Here is a 9747-nt window from a genome sequence, read left to right as displayed (position 1 = left end):
ATTAGCTGCACCGCGACGAATGTTGTGAATGTATTTAAAATGCATGTGCAAATTGATATGCTTCTCTGCAGGCGCCATTTAATGTTATTAATGAAGTTCATTGCATGTCATGCCATCTCGCTTCAGCTCGTTCGCTGCACGGGCAAAGCCATACGAAAACCACAAAATTTTATTGCATGCTTTTAGGCGCCGCCATTTTGCGAGTGTCGCAGCGGCAGAGGCAGCGGCAGCGGCAGAGGGAGCAGCAGCCGCAGCAATGCAATTTATTAATTTGCAGGTGCAGAAATTGTTGGGCAAAAAGTTTCAGCTGTTTATTTATGTACATGTACATGGGTGTGTGTGTGTATGTGTGTGTGTGAGTACATGTGTACTTACATTGGGCATGTCTGGAAACTGCTTGAAAAACAATTTTGTGTCGAGGATGAGGGAGGACATGTTTTGTTGCTCAAAACTTTGCTAATTCCTTTCGCAAACTTTTTCTAAGGTGTTGAGTTTGTCATCTAGTTGTTCCAGTTGTTGTTGTTGTTATTGTTTACCCGAATGTAGTTGCTATGCGTGTGAGGGAATAAAATTGCATTGAAAGTCTCATTTTCATTTAATTTTTATTCAAAAATCACATTTTTGTTTATTTATTTTTTGTTTTGTTTTGTTGTTTTTGTTTTGGTTTTCGTTTGCTGTTTCGGCGCGAGCTGCTGTTCAATAATATAATATTAATTATCATTTTATATTTATATGTTATGCTTACTAGATTGAAGTTTCCATTTATGTAATTTACATTCTGTTTATGTTTCTGCTCTGTTTTGTTTATATATATATATTGTTTTTTTGTTTTTTGTTTTGGTTTTCTTTTTTTCTTCTAGTATGACCTTCCACTGCGTTTCTCTGTTTTGCCTTAAGCTTTAACAACTTTTAACTATGCAATAAGCACATCCACATTAAATATTCTTATTCTTTCTTTCTTTTAGCAGCTGAACATTTATTACAAGTATTTCAAATGTGTGTGTGTGAGTGTGTACAAAAGTTGCATTAATTAAAAGTAAATATTAAATAAAATAAAAGTTGCATCAATGGAGATTTGTCACCTCAAATTGCAGATGCATTCAGGGCAATATAAAGTTTAAAAAAATTTAAAAAAAAAATTGTCAAATTGTAATTAAATCAATTTTTACAAGTGACGCAAACATGTTGTGTGCACAAAACTTAATTGAAGCCGCACAATCGATGGCCAAGTGAATAGGTTCAATTGCGGCCAAAGTATATATGTATATTTCCCTTATTAATAATAAATTATTATGTATTAGACTTTCTTTGCACTTGGAAATAAATGGTTTGCAAAGCATTGGATTTTATGCCTGATCAAGTTATTGTCTGCTGTCTCTCTTTCTCCCTCTCCCTCCCTTTCTCTATCTCTCTGCATTTAATAAACTCTAATAAATTAAATAAATTAAAATTTTTTTACACTTTTTTTTAACCCTATTTAACCAAAAATACAATTTGAGCCTCAATACTTATATAACTAAAAATAATTGTTATTAAACATCAGAAAATATTTTTATTTTTTTATTTATTTTTTTTTCCTTTTTAGAAAATCGAACTCTGACTCTTAATGAAATAAAAGTAAGAATATATATTTTCTTTCTAATTAATAGATATATATTTATAATAGCAATTATTTATTCAAAATGGATTGCAAAAATTAATTACCAAAACAATTTTAGCAAAAATAAATATTGTTTGATCTAGGTTGGCATAAGTGAACCTATTCACATGTGCATTATTGTGCAAATATTTATAAAAAAAATTAAATTATATATATTTGTATTGAATGTTTTTCTCTTCGTTAAACACAGGCGCTGATTCAATTTAAATCTGAAAATGCAGATAGCGGCAAAAAAATGGAGAGAGTGAATAAAAAATTGAAAAGCTTTTTGCATCTGTTAAATGTGGCAAAATAATTGATTATGCTCAATTATCTTTAAAATGCGAAAAGAGAAAAAAAGGAGAGAACTGAAAATATGTACACTTTACGAATATACGAGGAGTATTTGCTATATGCTATGCTATGTTGTTGTTGTTGCTGTTGCTTATAGCAATTTACTATGTCAATTGTATCACAACATTTAAATTTCGCATTTAATTTAGTTTTTCTTCATATTTTTTAATGGCATTCAATATTGATTAAGATTGTGTTCTTTTTGTTTTTTTTAGTAGCTGCGTATGTAATAATTTTTTATGAGTATTATTTATTTTCTTGTATTTTTTTTATTCATTAAATTTTTTATTTTTTGGCTTTTCAACAATTTTTTGTGTGTTTCGTTTGTATGTTGTGTAAATGTTGGATTGTAGAGTTGTTTTGCTGTTGGTCAATTTGTTTGTTATTTGTTTTGGTTTTATTTTGTTTTGTTTCATTTCGTTTTCAAACATTATTAGTTAAATATGTATAAAAAGTGACATAGTCTGTTGCTTGTTTGTGTCAAATACAAATGCACAAAATACGAGTATAATACAAATAGTTTTACACACAGATACAAAAAGTAAACACACTGTACAAAAGTGGAATAGAAATTTATGTTATATTTTCTATGTATGCTTGTTCCATTTATAGTATATTTCTCTCAATCTTTGTATGCAAGTGTATGAGTGTGTCTGCGTGTGTGGGTGTGTGTGTGTGCATGTTGTCAGACGGGAATTTTTGATTATTATTTAGTCGTAAACGCAGAAAATATTTGAAATATTTGATTTATGTGCATGCTGATGTCTGATAGGGCGCATTCATTGCATTCGAGTCTGCCCAAGTCAGACATTTGGAATTTACATACAAGTTTAGAATATTGCATACGTGTTTGTATTTCTCTCCCTCTCTCTCTCTCTCTTTCTCTTTATGTATATGTATTGTATTGCAGATAAGCATTTGGAATGATAAATGCTAAACAATTGGCATGGCAGTCCAGAGTTGAGGCAACGTTCCAACCAGATGCATAGCTCTTCAGTAAGTGTCTTCGCTTCACAGTCGCAATTCTGACTTCGTCGTTGCCAGCTAAATCCATTTGATATGTTCAGGCTAAACATTATTGCTACAATTTATTTATATTTCGCATTTCATTTTCATTTTATATTGTTGTTGTTGCTACATTTTACGTAGTTAGTTGCGTGTGTTTTCTACTCTTATTGCCCTATGCACTTGGTTACCAAAAGAAATAACAAAATATATGAAAAGTAACCCAATGTTATACCAAAATAAAATTTCATAAAAATTAAACAGAATGTTTGTTTTATTCTTTTTTTTCAATATTTTTCGTGTATATTTTTGTAAAAATATGTATATTTACGTAATATGTAATATAATTTTTGTTTCTTTTTTTATTTTATTTTATTTTTGAACACATCTATTGTAAATTAAAATTAAATATAAAAAAGTAAGAAATCTGTCATATGTATGCATTTGATATGCGAGCGTATAGCTTATAGAATTGCATATGCATTATTCATATATATATATATATATTCATAATCGATTGCTAGACTTTACATATGTATATTAAATGGCTGCCATAAAAGCTAAAGCTAAAGCCGAATTACACTCTTTTTTCAAATTTCTCTTGTTGTAAAAACACATGTTGAAATGTAAAATGGAAATTGCACATTTAATATAACAGAGTCTAGAAGTAGTTGATTGTTAAGAAATAATTAGGAATACACAATTATACGAATGAAATGAAGACATTTACTAGTTTATATATAATTCATTTGATATCCTTGCAGCATCCTTGACTTGACTTGAGTACATTTACATAGAATTTATGGAGCAATCGGAATAGCTTTACAATGTGATATATGACATATCTGCAAGGGTATTAAATATTCGGCACACCGAATACTCTTACTCTTACTCCTGCTCTATCTATCTCGCTTTCTGCATTGTTTGTGCACATTGTACGATGGCTGTTGAGTTCGTAGTTCACTTGTAGCTTCCTTTGTTTTGTATTGTTATTGCAAAATAATGGCCACAGTTTTCAATTAACTTCTTTAATTATTATAGATAAGGAATATCTTTGCAAGCTTAAGCCTAACTAACTGCCATTAAATAGTTAAACATAAGAATGGCTACAGACACACACACATCAATAATAATAACACTAACTAACTATACACATATAGACTTATTTATCATAGCGATTCCATATCATATCATATATCATATATCATATAATCATGTAGAGTTATAACAATTACAGTTCCTATGCGGCAGACATACATACATATACAAAACATTTACACACATACAAAAATCAAACGCGTACAAAATCAGCTACTTATGCACATATAGGTATGTATATGTAATTATGTGTATATATATATCTATATATCGTATATATGTATATCGAAAACTTGCAGCGCTAATTTGAAATTAGCAAAAAATGGCATTCCGCTCGCTCACTGCGCCCGGGGCAGGTCGCACAACTTAACTAGGCCTAATCAGAGTTCTTCTATTTATGTACATATACAAATCTGCTGTGTGGGTGTGTGTGTGAGTGTATACAATATGCATTATAAATATATATATAATTGCAACGCTGAATGCTATTTTGTTACATATACATAAATATATACGCTTCATAAATCCTAACTAATTTTTGCTACTAATAATAATTAACATAGTTTTTGCGGCGCTTCGCAGCGTCAATAAACAGCAGTTTATGAAGTCCGTATGTATGTGTGGGTGTTTGTGTGTGTAGGCGCGTTTTTGTTTGCTTGTGTTGGTGTGTACACGTGCGGGTAGGGAATCTCAGTACTCTTAACGCTTGTAGCTATTGCCAATTTGCATATACCGCTAGCTGCCAACCAACTCGATCTGGCGATACTTTTTACGCAAATTGGAGACTGGATCACGATATAGCATGGGATCCATGCGCAAGTTGGAACGTATGAGCGGCATGTAGCTGTGAATAGAAAGAGAAAGAAGACAGGGAATATATAAAACTGCTTAATACAAATCTTAGATCTAAAATGGAAATTCTTAGATGAATTGAGTTGAGCAAAGAGAGAGCCAGATAACGATTCTACTCACCCAAATACCGCTGCGAATGTGTTGAGGCAGCTCTGTCGCTGTATGAAATGATCGGGATCATTCCAGGGCGAGCGAGCCGTCTCATGATCCTTGTAACCCTTGCGCTGTGTCACTTTGATCGGCGGTTTTCTGGTCACGTGCGAGACCAGCAGGTTCATTAGGATATCCTCGCAGTTGGAGGACTGCTGTACAGTCTTTAATAACAGCAACGACAGCCAATTGGTGTACAAGTAGTTGTAGTAGCGATGATAAAACGCCGCACCCGTCAGTACAATCGAATAGTAGTTCGTCCACTTGGACGTATAGCCCCAGGCATTCTGCAAATTCCCAAATCCAATTTGATTATTGAAAAATCCAATCGCCATCAATCGTGCTGCCACACAGCTCACCTTGGAGTCATCCCAGAAATGCGCTCGAGCCGGATAGCCTACAATGCGTTCCGGAAAGTCACGCCAGACCGTGTAGGCAAAGTCCAGTTCATCCGTGTTGAGTATTGCATCCTCGTCGAGTGAGAGCACAGCATCCGTTTGGATTTCCTCGTAGGGCAGAAATCGCTGCGATATGCTCGGTCGTGCCTCCGGCCCCGTTTGCCCCGTGGGCGACGCTGCCGCCCCTCGACTACTGCCCCCCAGGGCAATCACGTGCAGAGGTATGTGATAGGTGGGCGGCCAACGTTTCTTAAGTGGAAGCGGCCGATCGGCTGCCCACAGGATAAGTATCTAGAGGTGAGAAAGTAAATGGATTGATTAATTAGTGGTAATTAATATTTCCGATTTAGCAGCAGCAAACAATTTACTTCAAGTTTTAAATAACAGCGCAATATCGATAGCTCGATTTGCTTTAACAGTGTTAGCGCTGTCGATTTGCTTAATTTATTCAATTTAAATTCGTGAAGAAATTATCGATAAGTGTAATTGAATTGGTTTGTCGAATTAGTTCTTAAGGAATGAACTAATTTAAGCAGCAGATCAAGCGATAACAATGATAGCAGCTATCGATGAACCAATTTGCAGTTCACTCATCTCTATGCGCTCCACTTGAGATTGGCTTGAAGTTTTCCATTATGTTGCGTGTTACCATGTTGATACTTACTCTATCCACAAATTGGCTCTTCGTAATGGTCCTGACTAGTTTGTAGAGCGCCGCATTGGGGCCGAGGGCGGCGCCAATTTGCACATAGATAACGGCCGTGTAGTTGTGACGCGGCTCCACGCCCATCGCATTCAACAGAAAGGGCATAAATCTGAAACGGGAAAGGCAATTAGGTTAATGGCGAAACACTTCAATGCACGCCCCCGCTCCCGTCTTCGTCTACAACGACCCTTTGCCCCAAAATGGTTGGGGAATGTAAATTTAATTAGGCACACTTTGCCGGCCCAACGCAATGGCCACCACCATGGTGCTCAAAGCATCGCTGGCATCTTACCTCGAACTATCGGCGAATGTGGGCAGCGTGAGGAGGGCGCCGGGCGCCGAGTTCCAGACGAGGCTGCTGCGCACCGGATAATCGGGAAGTCGTTCGCGAATGATCTGCAAAGAGGCACAGAAAATAAAGCGGGATATTCAAACGGTTGTTTAATGGCCAAAAAGAACTCAAGTGGCAAGCCGATTGCCGATTGCCAATTGATTGCTTAATGAACGGTTCTGCACATCAATTGGCATCCAAATTGCGTTTTCAATGGCACTCGACGCTAGCCGCTTAAGCTGTCAGTCAGTTTGTCAGTCGGTGCGCCGTGTCAGTCCGTCCATCCGTCTGTCAGTTCCTCACTGGGATTTTGTGTGCATTAATTCAAAGGCCGCCGCCCAAGCTGTTGCCTAATTTTCCGCTTGACGCAGCTGCCAGGCAGTCTCCCAGCGGAGCCGCTGGCCGCAGCATCCGTTGCGCAGAACACAGGAAGCTCAGCTAACCCACCAAAGCCCCATTTTACACCACACAAGTGTTAGACAAAGCAGCAGCTGGCTATTGGCTGAGTCTGTGCGGGAGTTAGTCTGGGCCGGAGGGTGTTGTGTGTGCTGGCAGCATTAACGCCCATTAATTTGTCGCTCAAAGTGAAAATTATGTATATAACGCCTAAAAGTATGCCACGCTAAATTAGTCCTACAAATCTCAGAGCAACAGAGAGAGAGAGAGAGAAAGTAGGAGTTAGAGTGAGAGCGAGCAAGTTGCGAAATGCTGGCCGAGCTCAGTATTTAGTTAGGTTGGCCATGTGCCACTATAATTGCTAGTCCCGACTTGGACCAACAGCGAGTTACGAGTGCGACGTGCACGCCATGACGAGCTGCACCTGCTGAAGCTCGAAGGTAAAAGGTGAAAGGAAATGCAGTTTGCAGTTGCGGAAAATCACAATATTCTGGCACGCGCCACGCTCCCTCTGTGTGTGTTTGTGTGGGGCAGGAAAATGCGGATAAAACATATTTGAACGGAAGAAAGGTTGCGCTTAAATGTCGAGGATTTGGAACGCAATCTAAATAACAGATGCGCTTCTATAGATAGTTGATGAAGGAATTAAATGTATACATATGTATATAATATATATAATATATATGTATATTATATAAGGTATATTAAAAACTTTGAAGAAGCTACTTAAATTAATTAATAAATTAATAGTTCTTACTAATAATATTTTTAAATAATTCGAATGTCAGGAATAATTTAAAAGAGAATACTAGTAATATATTATTTTATATATATATATATTTTTTTTTATTATTAATACTTATATTTTTAATTAATTTATTTTTTTATTATTAATAAGGTTTATTGTATCCATTCCAGGTACTCCAGTAATATCGAGAAAAATAAATTTAAATAAATTTATAAAAATAAGATAGGCTTGCAATAATAATTAATAATTTTCCGATTGCCTAAATCCAACAAAAGTTTCTTGGAAACATTCGACTTACTATTGACATCAAAGCTTCGAAATTTATGCAAATCGTAAAGCCTTAAAGTCAACATATTTTTGCCTAGGCAAGCCCTTAATGAGAAACATATTTAACAGAAGCTGTCAGGCTTATCAGCATAGTTAACATCAAAACTAACATCAAAAGCCGATACTCAAACAATTTAACAGCCGATGACAAGACAAATTTCTCGCCCCAGCCCAGTGCGATTGTTGAAATGTAAACTGTAAAAATGATTATAATTAGAATTTTGCTCTGCATGTGATGAGCGTGTGTCCTCGCCAGCTATACAACTTCGACTCTTGTCGAGCGCCTGCTCATTAGGCCACGTTGTCGGCCAACTTCTCACATGGGCCAACGCAGCTTGCATTGCTGCAGTCGCAACTGCACGCGTCTCAAGTGCCTGTTTTATTTAGTAATTATAATTTCTGCACTATTCTGTCTCTCGCTCCATCTTCGTTTCTTTCCTCTCTTTCGCATTTATTCTGGGTTTTGTTTAAGTTTTATCTCGTTGCTTGGCATAATCAGAGGCAGCGAGCTGAGTTAGTCGCCTAAAAGTCTGCGAGGCGCGTGTTTGTTTACTTTTCAGCTCGAGTGGGGTTGGATGAGGATGGGAGAGGGGTTGGGCATGTGTGAGGCGGGTGTGTGTGAGTGTGAGTGTGTGTGTGTGGCTGACATAATTAAGTCAATCTGGCCGCTGTTGACGTTGCAGCATAATTGAGAGCGACTGAGAGCAAGCAAACAGGTAACAAAGAGCGAGCAGGCCAGCAGGTGCATAGCTCGACTCGACTCAACTCGACTCGACTTGCAGCGACTCGACTCGTTTTGTCTATGATTCAATTATGCAATGTGCATATATGCGCAGGCTTAGGCTCCCATGCCCGGGTCGTTTGGGCTCGGTTGGGGTCCTGCCCGGTCAGGGAGCTCATACAGCAAATGTTGGCGTGCCATTTTAATTGGCTAACAAAGTGCTTTAATTGGCTTTAAGCTCGCTGACTTTTGGTAGACTCAACGAATTTTCCATCATTACATATATGCCGGAGGGGGGCGTGGCGAAAAAAAAACAAGAAGTTTGCAGCCAACTCATTTCCTTACACATGTCAAGCAACTTAACTCCTGCTCCTACTGCTGCTGCTGCTGCTGCTCCTACTCCTACTGCTCCTGCTGCTGCTGCTGCTGCAACTTGGGAAACGTTTGCTTGAGGGGCAGCGCGTCGACTTCAATTTTTCCAGCATTTTGTTTTTCGTTTTTTATTTTTCTTTATTATGCTGCAACTACTTAAGCAACTGAGCGACAGTCTTTGGCCAGCAGGCACAGGCAGCAGGCGCCCTCACCGACCGACTGTCTGATTAAGCCCGTCTGGCAGCAGGAGGCGTCTCTTTGGGGCCAAGTGGGCGGAGCCAGCAGCCTGGGCGCAAGAACTCAATAGAGCGCATAATGTGTGCAAATAAAACAGGTGAATGCATTTTGGGCATGGGCCGTTGGAATGGGCGTGGCAGCAGCTTATGCAAATACACATACACACACTCACACAGAGATACTCGCATACATGTTTTACAGTAGCTGTTGCTATAAGGCCGGCTCATCCCTTTTAGCCAAGTAAATTTCATTTGCGCCAGCCTTAAAAGCAGGCCATAGAAATTTACAAACTCTGCATGCTAAGCTAAAAGGAAATTTACTTAAATTAATTGCACACTTGCATACATATGCACATGTACACCCACATAGCTGATGAATTTTTGGCCAAAAAAATTCTTTGCTAAATTTAATTT

At 37.6% G+C, this 9747-nt stretch overlaps 1 protein-coding gene across 2 annotated transcripts in view; it reads right to left on the bottom strand.

Annotated features, from left to right (window-relative positions):
• Positions 1-583: 583 nt before the first annotated feature.
• ttv (exostosin glycosyltransferase 1 ttv) overlaps positions 584-9747 on the bottom strand; it is a 90971-nt gene continuing 81807 nt past the window's right edge. For both annotated transcript variants that reach the window (XM_018010617.2, XM_089471164.1), the window contains 5 exons: positions 6495-6598; positions 6161-6311; positions 5458-5787; positions 5069-5385; positions 584-4940 (listed from right to left, as the gene is read on the bottom strand). In XM_018010617.2, coding sequence (XP_017866106.1) covers positions 4832-4940; positions 5069-5385; positions 5458-5787; positions 6161-6311; positions 6495-6598 — 1011 coding nt within the window. In that variant the 3' untranslated portion in view covers positions 584-4831. The remainder of the gene's footprint in view (positions 4941-5068; positions 5386-5457; positions 5788-6160; positions 6312-6494; positions 6599-9747) is intronic.

Source organism: Drosophila arizonae, chromosome 5, assembly GCF_054131065.1.
Source record: "Drosophila arizonae isolate 15081-1271.41 chromosome 5, UAZ_ARI_1.0, whole genome shotgun sequence".
Lineage (NCBI taxonomy): Eukaryota > Metazoa > Arthropoda > Insecta > Diptera > Drosophilidae > Drosophila > Drosophila arizonae.
Note: the sequence above shows the minus strand (reverse complement) of the source record. Positions and strands in the feature narration are given on the sequence as shown.